The sequence below is a fragment of the Eublepharis macularius genome, chromosome 1 (assembly GCF_028583425.1).
Source record: "Eublepharis macularius isolate TG4126 chromosome 1, MPM_Emac_v1.0, whole genome shotgun sequence".
Taxonomy (NCBI): domain Eukaryota; kingdom Metazoa; phylum Chordata; class Lepidosauria; order Squamata; family Eublepharidae; genus Eublepharis; species Eublepharis macularius.
The window spans coordinates 181,138,306-181,157,074 of record NC_072790.1 but is presented as its reverse complement, the minus strand read 5'-3'; the positions used below and the strand labels follow the sequence as shown (position 1 = coordinate 181,157,074).

The 18,769-nt window shown below is 41.7% G+C and overlaps 1 protein-coding gene across 4 annotated transcripts in view; it reads left to right on the top strand.

Annotated features, from left to right (window-relative positions):
- The window catches only part of COQ8A (coenzyme Q8A), a 60,250-nt gene that overhangs the window by 5,145 nt on the left and 36,336 nt on the right, over positions 1-18,769 (top strand). For 3 of the 4 annotated variants that reach the window (XM_054979373.1, XM_054979403.1, XM_054979393.1), the window contains exons 2-3: positions 13,946-14,140; positions 17,342-17,755. In XM_054979373.1, the coding sequence (XP_054835348.1) occupies positions 13,964-14,140; positions 17,342-17,755 (591 nt within the window). In that variant the 5' untranslated portion in view covers positions 13,946-13,963. Of the gene's footprint in view, positions 1-11,534; positions 12,598-13,945; positions 14,141-17,341; positions 17,756-18,769 lie in introns of those variants that run through there. The other variant, XM_054979383.1, reaches the window with a different exon arrangement.

Below are 18,769 nucleotides of genomic sequence, written 5' to 3'. Positions count from 1 at the left end.
CTTCTGCCAGCAGGTGAAGACTTTTCTATTTTGTCTGGTGTTGCTTCACAGTTTCTCATTGATCATTGCTCCTATTTGTGTTTATGTGTTTTGTTTTAATTCTTTTCATGTATTTATAATGTTTAATTTTGTTTTAATTTTTTGATTATTTGCTGCCTTGGTGTCCCTAAGTTGGGTGGAAAGGTGGCTTAGAAATGATTTAATAAAATAAACAAGAAATAGTTGGTTTCATTGAACCAATGCCCTACTATGCTGTGTAGTGATATGTGGATGCCTAAATCTGTATCATGACAAATAGGAATCTTGTGGCACCTTAAAGATGAACATTTTCTAAAGTGTGAACTCTTGTCCAAAAGCTCATTTTATTGGAACTGAAGGCTTGGAAAGCCGTGGTACTTGGCTTTGTTGGAGTGCATGGGAGGAGTTTTTTAATCATTGCCTCAGATTCCTAAACTCTCTGCATCAGGAGGTGAGTCTAGTGCCATGCCTACAGGCCTCTGAACTAAGCTGAAGAGACTTTTATTCTGGAAGGTCTGTAGGGATGAACTGATTGATTGAGGGGCACTTGACTTTATTGTGCCCGATGATGTGTTTGTTTCAAATATTATGTTGGTTTTAATGTAATTTTTATTGCAGTCAATTTCCTTTTTATAGTTGAGCTACCTAAATGCCAGCCTACAAGTATTATAAAATATATAAAAATTCCCCGAAGAGGGAAAAATACTCACTTTGAAAGCATACATTTCTACTGTCTACAGAATGCCACCTGTATACAGAAAGTCCTAAGTTTAGATATACATTCAGTGATCATATTGGCTTTGGCTTGTTGTGCAGGACATCACGTAACTTCAGTACCTTCTGTTGAGTATGTCATTTGTGTTTAAATCAGCTTAATTGTATTGGAAGACATTGAGGAACTAGGTCAAGAAGTAGCAGGTAATGAAGCTTTCTTGCTGTCTGGCTTCTGAGGGTTATATTTTTCACCTGATGGGTTTATGAAGGTGGTGTAGATCTCTCTGATGTGTCTTTCAAAACATCTCTAAAATTTAAAAACTAATGAATTGGAGAGTTTTTACACAAGTGCTTTGTGATCCCCACATATACTTTTATTCAGAATTAAATTTTTGAAGAACATAGGGAAGTGGCAGGACATTAATGTGACAGCAGGGAGAGTTTGACAGGAATAGAGAGGGTTTCTCAATTGGGGGGAAAACCTGCTTAGAAGAAAAAAAGGAAAGTTGAGAGAAAGTTGAAATATATATATTCATCTTTGTTCTTCTGTGCCTCCACACATGGGACTGTGCAGGCGCAGGCCAGCCCCCACCTTGAGGAATGGCCTACCTGAGGAAGTCAGGAAAGCTCCCACTCTCCTGGCTTTCCACAAACTAGGCTACTGGGTACTGTCTGCTGATGTAGATACACTCCTACTGGGTAGTTAGATGTTGCTAAAGATGTGTTAATTACTTACGCTATACTTCAGAAAGGTTTCATCTATGTGTATCGCTTCATGGCAGTTTTTGACGGCAGCTCCGAGCTGGCTCTCGGATTCGACGCCCTCTTGGTGGAAGACTTCTTGCCAGCGGTGTGTGGTCTCAGAACCACAGTAGCCTTCGGATCTGGCGTCAGAGTCGACAGGCAGGTAGGATCCGACACCATCGGATCCGATCCCGAAACCGACTTCTTCGGATCCGACTTCGACGACGCCTTTTCTCTTGGCAATTTTGGAGACATCGCCACTTGTGAACCCGCTTTTGATACTGCTATACTTGCCGGTCGAGATGTCGACACCGACTTAGCAGAGGCCACAGAGCCCGCTAGTGAATGCCGTTTGGCTGAGGAGCTAAGGGCAGCCTTTGGGGAGGACAACTGAGTTTTTCCCGCCACCGAAGGGGGTCTGGGAGTCTCATCTCCATCCAACACTTTCTGCCACAGCGACGCCTTCAAGCGCGCAGACCTTTCCTGTCTGGCCTTATGGGTAAACTTCTGGCAGATCTTACACGTTGGGACAATATGACCCTCCCCAAGGCAAAAAAGGCACAGATCATGCCCATCTGTTTGGGCCATCTTCATCTGGCACTGAGCACAGTGCTTGCATAAGGCCTTAGAGGCCATGTTTAAGGGGTTCAGCAATACGCGTCGTCGAATAACAGTCCGAGTCAATACACACCAAGTCCAAAATCCGTCCAAATCAGTCAGAAGAAGAGTAAGTCAAGTCTGAATTCCAAGTCAATACCGAAATAATCAATCACGAAGTAAGCAACCACTATAAAGCACGGAGCTGCGAAGCAGACGTTCCCTTTTGAAGAACATAGGGAAGTGGCAGGACATTAATGTGACAGCAGGGAGAGTTTGACAGGAATAGAGAGGATTTCTCAATTGGGGGGAAAACCTGCTTAGGAGAAAAAAAGGAAAGTTGAGAGAACGTTGAAATATATATTATATGTGCTTTCTTATTGACCCTAAACTTATTTTATGACTTTAATAAAAATGCTTCATTTATAATTTGTCATATTTATGAAATTTGGATGTATGAAAGTCTTCGTTTTCTCCCAATGAAAAATAAATATCCCCTGTACTAGAGAGAGAGTTGCAAAGTGCTTAGCATGTGAGAGCTAGCTATGTATTTGGATACTGGATAACATTGAAAACACAACACTTCATTGCCACATTATCATTGTACATGTAAGAGCATATTGTGGAGAAAAATCACATTTAAATGAAAAATGAATCACTGGAAATATTTCTATGCTATATACAGAAATTCTAAAATGATGTAGATTGTCTTGCTTCATACTACACATTTTGAGTGAGTATAGCAGTCACTCTTTCCAAAAGAGAATGTCATTGGTGCTTTTTCTGTGTTGCCAAAATGTTCATGAATTTTTATCTGATCCCTTAGCCCATATGCCTTTTGATATGAGGGAATATTATGGAACAGAGAGCTAGAACTAATGAGGGAAAGTGGTAGCAGTGTAGGTCGTAGAACTTTTCTCTCATTGAAATCTTGCCACCTTGTCAGTCAGTGCCAGAAAATTATTTTTTAAAAAATAGAAAGGAACATTGTTGTATCTTTGGAATAAGTCTTGGATGCTTGTATGGGGGTGGTGGTGTTATAGCTCAGATATAGCACATGCTTTGTATGCAGAAGATCCCAAGTTCAGTCCTCAGCATCTCCCAGTTTAAAAGGATAAGGCAATAGATTATGTGAATGTCCCCTACTCCAGACCCTGGAAAGCCACTGCCAGCTAGAGTAGAGAACACTAGCTTTGATACCAATGATCTGACTTGGTAAAGGCACCATCTATGTTAATTTCCCTGTCTGAGGAAATGTTATGAGTTCCTTAGATAGCAGGGGGGAGGGGGTGCATAGTTGCTTCAGCACTGGCCTTTCTCTGCTGGAGCAGAGAGGTGTGTCTCTGTGATGGGAGCCGATGTCCTCTTTTGGCCTTAATGGCAGAAAAGAGAGAGAGGGCATTTGCAGACAGAAGACAAGAGTAGCAAATGCACTCATAGTCTGTGCTGTCCTGTCTTGTAATTTTATCATTGTTAAAAGCCAGAAGGCGCAACCAGTTGTTCCAAGCAAGTAGCAAATGGACTGACAGTACTATCAGAGCAAAGAGTGCCCTTGAAGAGCCACTTTGTAAAGTGGCTCTTGATCATGTGGTGCCTGTGCTTTTGGATAGAAGCAGAATTAGCGATAATTCTGATCAGGAACATAAAAAAGTTTGCCCCCAAATAGCCTTTGTATAATCAACAGATCGTTGGAGGTGAAGGAAGCCTTGCCTTGCAACCTTGGGTTAAACATGCCTGCAGGGCGTTCTGCTGCAGACCATGTGTCCTGCAGGTGACTGCTGAGAGACTGGGGTTGCTGACCTCCTGGTCAGATAAATAAGCAGGAAGGGATGGGAAGAACATTGCCTCCTGGGATGCAAATGTTAGTCAGTGAATGTTTTGAGAATAAATGAAAAACTACAGAACCCACTTTTACATGTCTAAGTTATTTGGCCACATAGCAAAGCATCTAAAGTAAACTCTTGCATGTTTTGGGTAATCCAGCTGTTGCTTTTTTAAAAAACTGCTATGATATATGTTACAGCTTTTTTGCCAAGGCATGATGAATTTTGACAGCATAGTTATATGTATGTGGATACTATACTCATTGAAGTTGAGTTGGGGAAATGCAATACAGGGATAAGGACTTCGAAGTAATAGGAATGCTAAATGGGTAGCCAGTACAGAAATTTATCTCTCTTAGTAATTGTGTGTGATCAATATAGACAACTTAAGTTGCCCTGCATAGTGAGCTGGTTTTCTTTTTTGGACAGAGCAGGCCATGTGTGTCATCTACCATATGAAGAAACCTGCTTCCACCCTGCTGCTATTGCTGGGCCTACCCTTGGAGGCCGCCAGCATCCAGTCAACTTCTGAATGCTGACACTTTCAGATGAAATTTTTGACTCTTAAAAAAAATCCAAAACCCAGCATCTTATAATGATCAAATGTTAGACTAGGATCTAGGAGACCAAGGTTTGAATCCTCGCTGTGCTGTGAAATCTCACTGGGTGACCTTGAACCACGCATCCTCTCAATTTTACTTGTCTCACAGGGTGGTGGTTGTGAGGATAAAATGAAGGAAGTGAAAACAATGTTGTAAGCTACTTTGGGTTTCTAGTAGGGGAAAGTAGGATATAAATATCTTATATACTAATAGTCAACTGGCCCTGATCTGTGAATGCTTAAATCCAGAGACTGGAGCCATGAATGGACAAGACAGATCTTCCTACACACCTGACAAATGCTCCAGGTTTGCAGATCTAAAAAACTATATATTGGGTTTTTAAAAACAAAAATGATAAAAGGAACCCCTATAGCTTTAAGAATGACTCGGCCAAGCCCACCTTCAACAGCACCCCCCCCCATCATCACTTTGCTGTGGAAGTTCACTGGGTGACGTTGATCCAGTCACATACTCCCAGCCTAATGTTCCTCTCAGGGTAATTGTGGGAATAATACAGAGGCAAGGAGAATGATGTAAGCTGCTCTTGGGTCCTCGTTGTGGAGAAAGGCAGTATGTAAATGAGGCAGATTAATATAGATGAAGATGAGTAAATTGGAAAGACAGGTAAAAGATGTTTAGTAGGTTTGAAGGAGAGAAGGACGTAGAGACAAGTGAGCATATGGAGGCTGTCAGGAGAAGGGAAAGATATCAGGCCTCACCTGGAGTATTGTGTGTAGTTCTAGAAGCCTCACTTCAGAAAGGATGTGGACAAACTGGAACAGGTGCAGAGGAGAGCGACCAGGATGATTGGGAGCCTGGAGACCAATGCCCCACAAGGAAAATCTGAGGGACCTGGGAATGTTCAGTTTGGAGAGGAGGAGATTGAGGGAGACATGATTATTCTTTTAAAATATTTTAAAGGCTGTCACTTTGAGGACGGAAGGGAGCTGTTCTTGTTGGCAGTGGAGGATAGGACTCAAAATAATGGGTTTAAACTACAGGAAGGAAGGTACTGGCTGGATGTTAAGAAACAATTCTTCAAGTTAAGAGTAATTCAGCAGTGGAATTGGCTGTTGACTGATGTGGTGGGTTTCCCCTCATTGACAGTCTTCAAGGAGCAGCTGGACAAGTACTTGTTGGGGATGCTTTTGGCTGTTCCTGCATTAGGCAGGGGGGTTGGACTAGATGGTCTGTAGGACCCCTTCCAACTCTATGATTCTATGAAATAGTGTAGGGAGGGGGATACAGAGAAAAGTGAAGTACCCCACTACAAGTCCTTGTAGATTCGCCACCATGCAACTGAGCCTGATTCAGCCAGCACCATACAACTGGGCCATAGAGGAGGGGCTGCTGGGAGGGGAGGTGAAGATGAGGGCGGACAAAAATGGGTGGGAAGGAGAGAAAGAGGCAGGAAAAGAGGAGAGGCTGTGTGGGCAGGTAAGAGGACATGGCAAGGTGGTGGTGGAAAATGAGATGCCTCCTGCAACTCCTTGTGGGTCCCCCACTTGTCTAATTATATTTCCCTACAATTTGGAGATTCATCATTGAATGCCGGTGGTCGCATTTAGGTGACTCACAGTGCACTGGCATTTCTCTAGATTTTCTGACATTTGAAGAATTTATCTGGAACTACCAACACAGCAGAGGGAACAAAGCTGTGGACTATACTACCAGTATATATCATCTGTTGCTGTATGTTTTTATCTTGCTGTCATTGCATTATATTGCTACTTGCTTAGTACCATCTCTTGCATTATTTAACATGCCATGTTTAATTCTTTCAAGTTTCTGTAATCCTGTTTGCATTGCGTGATTAGATGTCTCTTCATCCTGTTGATTTACTGACTTGCATTATGTAATCTACCAAAGAGATATACTGTAATATCATAAAAAATAAATACTTGCATGTAAACATTAGCATTCCCTGTAATGTGTTCTTGGTACCACTGTGCATTCACATGCATGAGCGCCATTCAGTGAAATGTCCACAGATATCTGTAGCATGAGAATACCTTTAGGTGTACTGAAGGGTAGCCTGACCATTTTTGAAAACATTTCACATATGTAGTATCCTAAAGAGACATGGCAAAACACCTCTGGGATACCTGGTCAGTTTGGCCTGCAGGAAAATTCCTTCCTGACCCCAAAGTGCTGATCATTATTACCTCTGTGGTATTGCAGCTGTGATGGGAAAGAAAGAGGAGGCTTAGTTGCCCGAAGGCTCAGTGGGCCTGATGTGGTCCTAGGGTTAACTATTAAAGTACGGAGGAATTACTTCTTAAAAAAGTCATGTGTATGATGTCAATAACTGCTGTTGTGAAATGTGCCAAAAGACCCATGCTGAACCCACAGCGTTGATACAGCATGTATTATGTGCTAGTTGTGTGAAAGCGCTCTTCAAGTCTCCTATCTGTAACAGTGAAATTACTCCACACTGTTATCTATACAGGTGGCAAATGTTCAGCTTTGTTACTAATGGTGAACTGAAACTGATAGAAACTAATGCAATAATTGGCAAACATGGGGCAGGACAGAATTAATCTATTAAATGATTAAGCAGTTGATTTTATAAGACAGACCTTTTATTCTTTTTATCTTTGATGGAAATGTAACTCCTGAACTTAACTTGAGTTTCTTTGGAAAATGTTCATGCATTTTAAAAGGAAAGCATTTGGGATTTAAATCATGCAAAAACTATTATCAACTGTCTTTGGAGACAAAACCCCCTACAACAGTAAACTGTCACTGAAGATATAAAGAGAGCTTACATGTAAGTGTTCCTAACTATGAATGAACATAAGTTAAAATGATAATATTTAATTCTTTATTGTTATTTAAAAGCTTAAAGGGAACAGCTGAAATTGTCTGGGTTTAGAGGAAATGGGAGATTCCTTAGTTTAAACTTAGTGCCTGGGGTTTTGAACCTGGGACTTGTGCACAAGAACCCTATGTTCCAGTGTGGTAGTTGATCAGTGCAGTGACCCCTGCCCTGATTCCCACTTTACCATAGGAATCAAAGGATCAATTTCCATTTTTTTCAAGTATAACTGAGCAGCAATTGGTTTATATCCATTATCGTGGTGGTAGTGCACAGACTACTGCTTGGAGCACATGGCCTGTGCTGCATAGCATACAGTTTTGTAATATTGAATCTAATTGTATGTAAGTGAATTATTTCTAGATCTCTGACCAGCATAAAAGAGGCTTCCTTAATTTCAGGCATGTGGTTGATGGCTACAATTTTGCATGTCCCCAGACAATGTCTTACCTAACCCAAATGATGTAAATCGAGTTGTCAGTCCAGAACATTCATACTTGTTGTACTGATATGTCAATGCCTAAAATAAAGCAGTTGGGATGCTTGCAATAGGATTAGATTTTTCCTCCCCAATCTCTGTTGCCCAAGCCTTATAAGGAGATAGTTATTTGTGCAGGCTCCCTAGCTGCTAGAGCTAATCAGCCATAGGCATGGATCCATTAACAACTTTCAGAAAGAACTTCTTATTGATTGACCAACCATTTGACCAAGCACATGCAGTGATGTAGTGCCTGGAAGGTACGTGAAAGAAAGCAGAATGGGATGCAGAAAAATTCCAGTAATTTTTTACTTTTAGGTGGGCTTGGGAAGGCATTTTGTTTCTTGGGCATGGGTGCCCTATTGGAGGGTTATGAAGCAGCGGGTTGGAAACCATGATCCATCAGTGGAAAGCACTGATGGCTCAGATATTCCTATCCTCTCCTTCCCATCAGCCATTTCTGACCTTGAGGAAATGTTTCCAGGGTCATAGGACAATTGTGGCTTGGGCAGCAACACAGAATACTGGGGAGCATTGCACAGACCTTGCAAGGTCCTTGTACTGGATCCAGTTCAATGATTAGCAAATGAAACCAGGGGCAAAAATTGAATGGCACATAATTGTGTTCCACGGCAGATCATGTATCTTATGATAGGTGTTTAGATTTGTGGTGCCCTTTAATAGAGCCTAGAACATGTACCTGGACCAGACCTGCCTCTGTTTGTTTTATGAGCATCAATCTCTATTTTTCCTGGTACTCTGCTGTCAGCTTCCAGGCACCATTTCTCATTTGCCTCCTTATTGCCCTTCAACTACAATCTTGTCACTCCACCAATGACTCCTTATTTTCAGCGCCTCTTTATATTTTTCTTTTCCTGTCCTTGAACCTGTTATCTCTACTTCAGAGGCTATGTAAGGGGCTAATAATAGTAAGGTTCATATTTTTGTTCATGGTGAGAATTAAGAAATAGAAGTTTGGTTATCTAGAGCTCTATTCTTGCTTCAGTGTCTGATTTTTGCCTTCTTGTATAAACAGTTGAGACACAGTAAGGTGGAGAGGAAGCCTTGATTGCGTAAGCGGGGTTTTCTTGTGGTGGAACTCTTTTATTCTGTTCCTTTTATGCCGCTGTACCAGCTCCTCTAGAGGCAAAATGTAAATGCGTCCTTGGCTTTCAATGTGGTAATCTCTATAGGATACTATATACTCTGCTGTATTTCTTGATATAGTCTGTAAGAATTTAGTAGGCTTTGAAATTCAAGGCAATGATAAAAGGATAGATTATCCTCTGTCATGCTGTTCAGTTTTAAAACAAAAAAGTTTGCTTTGTTCAAATTTGATACTCTTCCAAGATCTGTTATTTTAATCCTGTCCCTTGTAATCCACATTCGTTCAACTTGAGATAAGGAAAGCACTTTCAGCATTGCTTTCTGATGTGAAATGATAAATAGCCCAAGTATGTGGGGGGGTGGGGAAAAGGGCAATCCGCACTTGGAAACAAAACCTGTCATTGAGCTGAGACTAGTGGGAGGAGGTAACAGTCTCCTGATAGTTTGTCAGTGTGTGATCTTTCTGTTGAAAATTAAATAAATTGTTTCTGGCCCCCATGGAGATAAATTTGCCAGAAGCACTCCATGGGTCACAGACGCGCTGGAAGAAGTGCATTCATTCTGTTTGTTCTTAGTATAGGGGCAAATGTGTCCAGTGTGCATTGCATATACTTTTGCCTCACTACAAGCAATTGTGTGATTTGCTCATACCTTACACTGTTTGCCCTTCCAGTGTAAAGTGAATTGGGCTGCATAACTGGAGGCTGTTTGTGTCAAGCTTGAACCTGGCTTACATCCGGAAGTGTGTCCTCCATTTCTCCTCTCATCATGTATGGAGCCAAGATTGAAGACTTCTTGGCTTCATGCATGATGGAGCCAGCATGAGAGTCAGTGAAGTGTAGTGGTTAGAGTATCAGACTAGGATCTGGGAAGTTTGAATTCCCACTCTTGTCGTGGTCGCTTGCAGAGTGACCTTGGGCCAGTATCACACACTCAGCCTAACCTACCTCACATGATTGTTGTGATGATAAAAAGGAGGAGAGAATTATGCAAGCCACCTTGGGTGCCCCTTGGGGAGAAAGATGGGTATAAATGAAGTAAATAAATAATAACTCTTGGGTTGGAGCTACCATAATTTGGGAGCAGTTTAAAAGGAGAGGGGGGGCAGGCTGTGTATTAGCCTAAGGACTGACAAGATTAGTTCTCTGGCCAAACAAGCCTTGGGCTCTCTCACACACACTTTCCCTCACACGCTGCATTGAGAAACCAGGGTGTGGTTCATTCTCCAAAAACATGCCTTTCTTTTCCAGAATGGTGCTCAATGATGCCCCATTAGAAAATTCACAGTTTAAATCAGCTGCTCTAAGTCCTTCTACATTTACGATTTCTGGGTCGCAAATTTACTGGCAGTGTTCTTTTTTGAGCAGTCTGGTGAGTTTATGGTGCAGTGTCATTAATCTAGGTTTGAGTCAAGTGGCACTTTAGAGGCCAACATGATTTTCAGAGTTCTACTGCAGACCAACATGGCTACCCACCAAAGCTAGCGTCATTAACCTGACCTTTTTAATGCTAAACAAACAAGTTCCACAAGTGTTTAAGAAGGCCAGTGATCCTTTCCAGTGGGAGTTTAGTGGAATGCTGCCATGTGAGCACTCAGTCCTGTATCTCATTTGCAGTTTAAACTAACAAATGAGCGCTGGTCCTATTTCCTCACTGATATAATTAGCTATGGAGAGCTGGATGTGTATTGAGCAGTGTAGATTTTCCAATTATTTTCTTTTGAACTTGGCCATTATGTTTATCTTGGAAAACTTGTTCTGAGAAGGATCTTTACTGTCTTCTTCTGTGACTTTGTCTTTTTCTCTGTAACCTTCGTGGCTGCTGATTGGGTACAGAGAAGGAGAACATTGCTGGGGCAATGTATTGTACAAATATGTAAAGCTGTACCATGTTCCTCTGGCCCAGCATGGTCTGCTCTATCTGCCAGTGACTCTTCAAGATTTCAGGTGGAGTTTTTCCCCCAGTGCTTTTACTTGAGACCTTTAGGTGGAGATGCCCTGGGACTAGAGATGGGCACGAAACGAACCACGGAACAAAATTCCGAACGGAATGGCTGGTTCATTTTCAAAGAAACGTATTCTGTGGGTCCGCGTTTTTACGGAACAAACGACTTTTCCTACCATTCCGTTCCGTTGCTGGTTTGGGATGCCAGATACTTTGTGCCATTCAATCCATTGCCCAGGCAATGGTGACAGTCTTTTGGTTTCCCCCAATCTGAGGCCTCCATGCTTGATTGGCAGCTGTCCCTGCGAACTAGAGAGCTCCCACTCTGGCCCATCCAGCCAGGAAAAGGGCCAGCCCCTCAAAGTAGCTGCCAGCAGACACTCCAGTTTTTACTACTGTGAGGAGAAAAATGACATGAAGGGGGGACCCATGGATCATGTCTTTCCTGGGGTTCAAGCTCCCTGAAACCTGGGGGGTCTTTAGAGTACAGTGAGGACTATTTCCCCTGCAAATTTGGTGGGTATTGGACATTGGGAAAGTCTAGTTTTGCTGTGAGCATGAAGGTGCCCGTTCTGGGCTCCCTTGAACCTTGAACCAGTTCGGAACCGGCTCAAGTTTGGCTAATTTGTGGTTTGTGTTCCGTGAAAATGAACCACATGGTTCATTCCCCCCCCCCCCCGTTCTGTGCCCATGTCTACCTGGGACCTTCTGCTATGCAAACGAAGGGCTCTTCCTCTAGCTTTGCCCCTCCTCTTTCTTGTGCTTGACCAAGAGTACTATGAACAAGTTGTGAAGTTACACATTTATAGTTATAGCTTAGCCTTTCGGTGTCCTCCCTGGCAAAAGATACCATGGGAGGGGCAAAGAGGTATACCGGGCTGTGCAGTTCAACCTCCTAAGTACTGGAAATCCTTCTGAGTCATTTTGTGGGCATGAACTCAAGGATCCTTTGCACCTGACGAATGTCATCAGGGCATTTTGTGTGTGTGTGTGTGTGTGTGTAGATTCATAGCACTCTAGGGCATGAGAGATCCTTGCTGCCGGGACTTGATTGATACATTGCTGCTTCAGCTTTTTTCATTTTCAAAGAATTTGATTGTATCATTTTATTTGGGTGGCCGCACAGTAACTTATGACAAAAATGCAAACAATTAGTGGTTATAACTTATATTTGCATGTCTGTTAAAACTCAGGCTGTTCCCAAGTTAGGGGTGTAACCAGAACTTCCATTGCTTAATTTTTCAAAAGGCCTGTACTGTGTGAATTCACTTTAAAAGATTGAGTTAGAGCTGAAATTCTCTGCATTAGTGGCTTTCTGTGGTTGAGTGATGTACAGCAGTGCGCTGAATCTAAAGCATTTTGTGTTTTGCACATGTTACAGTGTGGGTCTACTCTATAGTTATTTTCTTGTGTTAAACAGCAGTGGATCAAAGTGCAATAAGCAGAACAACAGTGGGTTGTGTTTTTTTGTAGTTACAAAATAGCTGAGCAGGGTGTGTGCGTTTTTCACATTGCTTATTAATATCTTGGAGATTACAAGGTTTCTGTGCGCTACAGAAAAACTTTGTTTCAAGCCAAACATCAGATAAATGTCTAAAATAGAGTATTGTAATCTGTACATTGTGGTCAGGAAGAGGGTTTTCCTACCAAGCTCTGTGTGCCTTTTCTTACCACATATTCTCCTCTGGGCTAATGAAGAGTGCTCTCGCTGAAAACAGGCTGGAATTGAAGTCTGACTTTAAGACAGCAAAGGTGGGTTTTTTTTTAAAGCTTTGGGCAGCAGACCCTCATATTGTGTCATGGATTGCTTTTGAAATAGTCTCTCAGCTGTAGTTTTCTGTGCAGCATGTGGGGCTGCTGTTTTGTGGAGATAAAGTATTGGGCACATGGAACTTATTTCAGAGTTCTTTAAATCCTGGCCACTGTATTGGGTGGGACAGATTTGTTTCCAGTACATTTTTTGTTGAGATCTCTGCAATGGACGGCTGCTTCAGTCTTAGGTTTTGATGACTACTTGGATCAAGTGAAACTTCTCCTTAAGCCTGATTGGCTAATGGCTCAAGGACACACTTGTTTTTTAGCTTGTTAATAAATCTATGGTTCCTCTCAGACACTCTCATACTCTTCCAGGCACTCTGTCGAAACACTTTTGGTTGAAGAAAGCATTGATAAGCTGGCCTTTTATTAGGTTTTAGATAAAAGAAAGGGGGCGTAGTTACGTATTTTTTCAGCATGTTCCTAGAATGTTATTCCCCCCCCCCCCACACACACACACGTTGGCAAAGTAAATTAATTGGCTGGTTTTCATTAATCAGATTTGGGTGAAACTGTTCAGTAAGCTGACTACATTGCTTATTTTTTAAAAATGTATACATCACATTTTAGTTTATCTGAAGTGGCTTCAAAGGCGATCAAAACAATATTACATGCTACAGCAAAACAAATTGAACCAACCAATAACCTATCCACATACTACAAGCGTTCTCCTCTATTAGCACTAAAAATTCAGCCCTAAACTATTAACTACTTGAGTTTAAATCAGAGAAGTAATATATAAATGTTCACAACTTTCATAACTGCTCAAGAGAAATTTTATTAAATGTTACTCATTCAGTATTGGTTAGATTCTAAAAGCTTGTTGGGGAATAGCAGCCTTCTAAAACTTTCTAGACCTCATCAGAGAGGTAGATCTGCACACCTCATCTGGCAGGCCATTTCACTGAAAAAGGACTGCCACTGAGATGATCATAGACCTTGTAACAGTTGAACATAACCTTCCTAAAGGAAGATGCTTCGTGCATTTCAGTGATTTATATTCTCTACAGGAAAGCATAGATAGAGGAGGCCACTCACTCTTGTGTACACGTATGATACCAAGTCACAGCTGACTTATGGTGACTCCATAGGGTTTTCAAGGGAAGAGATTTCAGAGGTGGCTTGCCATTGCTTGCCTCTGCCTCTCCATAGCAACCTTGGTCTTCCTAGTGGTCTCCCATCCAAATACTGGCCAGGGCCAAACTTATTTAGCTTCCAAGATCTTAGGTGCGACATTCACTGTCATGGATACATGAAAATATAATTTGTTGGCTTTGTTTTTCAGCGCTAGAGGTGATCAGTCATGGCAGGTGATGCCATCATGGTGATGAGAGGGCTGGCGAAGCTTGGTAAGGCAGTCGTAGATACACAAGCAGGACAACTTCGGCAAGTAATCTTTGGTGGTGATGCAGTGTTCGTGGCCAGGAGCATTCAGGCAACTGCTGAGGAACAGTTTAGTGCTGTGATGGGGAAGATGCAGGTAAGAACATGCATGGATATATGTATGTTGCTGTAGTCACACGTCGCGATACTCAGCTAGGAGGACCAAAGGTCTGAATCCGTATACATCTTGTTCATACATGCAAAATGCATTCCACTGGGTTATTTTTTTATGTTCAAAATCTTCTTTTCAGGCAGTTGTGGGACAAAATTTTTGGCTCAAAACCACTGGGCTTGATTGCTGTATGCAGCTTATCATTAATAAACTCAGTTTTCAAATCTGAAGCCAACCTTGGAAACATGCACTCCTATTTATAACTGTGCCCTGACCTGAATCGCCCAGGAGAGCCTGATCTTATCAGATCTCAGAAGCTAAGCAGGGTCGGCCTTGGTTAATAATTGGATGGGAGACCTCTAGTGGAGACCACTAGAGGAAATCATGACTTAAGGGCATGATTTCATTCATTATAACTGTAACTAAAGCTGAGCAGTTCTTTGACATCAGCGATAAGTGTGCTTAAGGCTAACCAGAGTATGAGCCCATAGTCTGAAGACAAGGGTTAAGGGAAACCCTTGTTAAATTAAATAGGTCAGCATGACTCTTACAACTTTGGCTAAGGATTGGATTTTTTTTCCAGGGAAGGAGGATGGAGCACGTGCACTCAAAGCTGGCCTATGGTTCTATCCTTTCACAATCGTGGTTGCTTTAGTAATATGAACAATCCTCTATCCGTATAGATTTTTATGGAATAGCTTTTAATTATCTCCTCTGTTTTGTTTTTACTCATCAGTTTCACATTGGCTCAAGCTAAATTTGGCTCTAGTGCAAAAAGTTGATAATGTCATTTTAAAATTCAATTAAAGTAATAATCATTTATTTTATCTAGTTCACTTTGCTCACTGAATTTTTAGGTGTGCATCTAAATTGTCCGGTGTCAGTGTGGCAGGTAGGCTTAGAAATAAATATCACAACTTGAGATCCATGAGGAATCATGAGAAAATGCAATAACTTGGAAATCTGTCTTCAGGTTCTTCCCCTTCAGCATTCCAAGTTCTCAGGGAGTTGAACCAACAACGCCCCCCCCCAATGCTCTCAACACTCCCTGCCTCCTGGAGCACATGCAATACTTATCAAGCTTTTGTGTGTGTGTGGGGGGGGGGGGATGTTATTTTGGCTAACTTGAATTGCTATGTCAGCCAATCCAAATTTGGATTGGATTGGATCCAAGTATGGTCCCAAGGTATGGTTGGAGGGTACAGGATAACACCAAACTTGTGGAAACTATGCTAGTCTGGATCTGGTAAATACCCAGAGGGGAGACTGCCTATGTGTGCCCTCTTGAGTTGTGAGGGAAAAAGACAGGATATAAATGAAATAATTAGACATCTCATCTCTTCATATATGGCTTTACCATACCTTTTTTTGGTGAAGGTAGCTGTACTTTCTCCTTTTAGGGGATCTGCCTAAAAATCTGTAGTATGTTGCTTCTCAAGGGAATGTCTTCTGCAGGAGGAAAGCATTTTACAGTAAATCACTTGGTTTTGTGTTCGTTGCTGCTCCTGCCAGCATTTTACTACTTGTAGCCTTTTATAAACTAATTTTTATTAATGTTGGAAGAGAAGTGTCTCCATTGTGTACCTTTATGGTAGTGTGGTAAAATGAGCCAAGAGGAGAGGTGTTTTTTTTCCTCCTGTGCTGGAAATGACAGTAAGCTAGTATCCGTAATAGGAAGGGCTAGAACTAGTTTTACTTCCTCCAAATGAAAAAAAAATGGAAAGTTTGCTAAGTGACATCAAGTCCTCACAGTGTAAATCTAAATGCTGGTTTAATGTGAAGATCTCGCCATACTTAATTGCTTTTTAAAATGCTTTTATCCTTTCTGTCAGAGCCGATGTAGTGTAGTGGCTAGAGTGTCAGACTAGGATCTGGGAACACCAAGTTTGAATCCCTGCTCTACAGTGGAAGCTCAATGAGTGACCTTGGGCCAGTCATGCTCTCTCAGCCTCACCTACCTTACAGGGCTATTGTGAGGATAAAATGGAGGAGAGGAGAATGATGTAAACTGCTTTGGGTTCCCACTGGGGGAAAAGGTGAGGTATAAATGAAGAAAATTAAGTTTTTGGGAAGGTCTTAGAAACCACAGATCCAGAGGAGTTAGCCGTGTTAGTCTGTAGTAGCAAAATCAAAAAGAGTCCAGTAGCATCTTTAAGACTAACCAACTTTATTGTAGCATAAGCTTTCGAGAATCACAATTCTCTGCGTCTGACAAAGAGAACTGTGATTCTCGAAAGCTTATGCTACAATAAAGTTGGTTAGTCTTAAAGGTGCTACTGGACTCTTTTTGATTTAGAAACCACAGTGATTTCAGGGTGGGCTTAGTATTCCCTGTCTCTCTTGGAGCCTAATGTGGTGTTCGTTGGTACAGTAGTTCCTCCAGTTAAATGCATTTCCATTTGCAAAGGAAGGGGAGGTGCATTCTTGTTGATTATTCCCTTCCTGCTTCAGACTCCGAATTTGTTTTCCGTGCTGTTCTTGGGGGCATGTACAATTTCAGGTGACCCAGAAGGCTGGTGGGTGTTGCCTTACTCAAGTGCCCAGTAGCACCCTTAAGGCTAACCAACTTTATTGTAGCATAAGCTTTTGAGAGCCACAGTTCTCTTCTTCAGATGCATGAAGAGAACTGTGGTTCTTGAAAGCTTATGCTACAATAAAGTTGGTTAGTCTTAAAGGTGCTTCTGGACTCTTTATTATTTTGTGACTGCAGACTAATATGGCTAATTCCTCTAGATCTATTTATCAAGTGTAAATTCACTCATGCTGCTACAATTTATTGTAGAAGAGCAAAATTCAGGTCTTGCTCTTCTACTACAGACCAACATGGCTACCCTCCTGAAACAGTTTATTGTAATGAGAATAGAATAAGTTATGAACCCCCCATCTTTTTTAACTTAAACAACGGAAATGGCACTAGCAGTGGTTTGAAATTCAAAAATAACAAAATATTTAACATAGAGGGGAAAGGTCAAGTGAATTTTAGGGGTTGATAATTTTCTGAGGTAACTCAGTATATATAACTCTGAGGTAAAATCGGTACATGCACAGACTTTAGTTTTTATGTTTCAGATTAATGACAGTTTCTTAAGCTCTTCACAGTTACTTAAAAATCTGTGTGAGAGCATCAGAGAGCAATTTTTGGTCTTAGTACATTTTAGTGGGAAAAAACCCTTTTTTTGTTTTCAGGAACTAGGCAAACAGCAGGAGAATTTGAAAGACTTTGATGAGGACTTTGGAAGAGACTACAGCTTCTCAGAAACAGAGTTGGGGGGTGCTACGAAGGACTTTTCTCCTCCTGAAGACCAGCGTCACAAGCATGGTGTTGCAGAGGGCCCATCTTACACCTATGTTTCCAATGGACCTTTTCCAAATGTTGTTGAGACAGGTGACTCCAGTCGTAATCCAAATCCCATCTCTGCAAAAGTGAATGCAAAGCTGTTTGGAGGTTTTAGGGACCATGGGTATCCATTTGTTGCTACCTGTGGGCAAAGCAGGGCATTTCATCAAGACCATTCCTCTGTTGGTGGACTAACAGCTGAAGATATTGACAAAGCCAGGCAAGCCAAAGCGGATCCACAGAACAAACCACACAAGCAGATGGTACGTAGGTTGTTCATTAAGACTAGAGGATTACGTGGTGTTGATCGCGATGGTGGCATCTGGATAGGGGGGAGAGCAATGCAATATTTCTCTTTGGTTTTTAAGGATTTCTGTCTGTAAAAGTACATTTAAAAGGCATATCCGCAGCTCAACTGGTAGCATAAGAAAAGTGCTTTAGAAAAAGCATCCTCCCTGGAAAGTGACAAGTGAGCAGGCCCTGTGGAATCTGTGCTGAAGGTGGTGTCTGAATCTGGATCTTCCTTCTTAATTCAAAGTCTGTGTGTACTGGACTACACTTGTAATTGCCCCTGTAACCCATCTAGATACATGGGGTGGTGACTAGCATGGACGGAACGCCCTTTGCATGCACACTGCAGGGACCAGGCCAGCTAAAGTCTGATTTCATAAATGAAAGCTACATGGCCGTTCTTTTCCAGTTGCTGGCCTGCCTCCTCCAACTGTCCATTTGTTTGGAGAGGCCAAAAATGTTTCTCCAGAAATAGAGCAATGCTTTTTAATTTTCAACAGGTGTTCACCTTCCTTTTGCTGGCCACTCGATATACTGCTAAATGCTTGGAATGATTAAGAAGTTATACTTGTTGTTTTTGTGCCCTGCAAGTTGAAATCCAGAACAGGTGCAGCTTTCTGCAGGTTTGTTTAAAGAGCAAGGACTCTTACTCCCACATGCCCTATCAGGGTGCAGTTTTGCCTGTGGAAGTTGTATGGTATGTAAGCTGAAAATTGAAGCTGATACGTTAATCAGAAATTAAACAATTGCAGTACTGCTCTGCTCTCTTGAATCAAACAAACATTCTTTAGCTGGTGGTCTCTGCACACTTTGTGTCGTTATATAGTACCTTTTAAAAGTAGTACCTTTTAAAATGATGTTTATAGCTTAGTCATACATCTGTTTTCCTTTTTTCCTTTCTTCACCATGTACAGTATATGTGACACAATGTGATCTAGATGCTGTTGTTACATCAAACTCTCCATCTCCTCCATCTCCACCTAAAG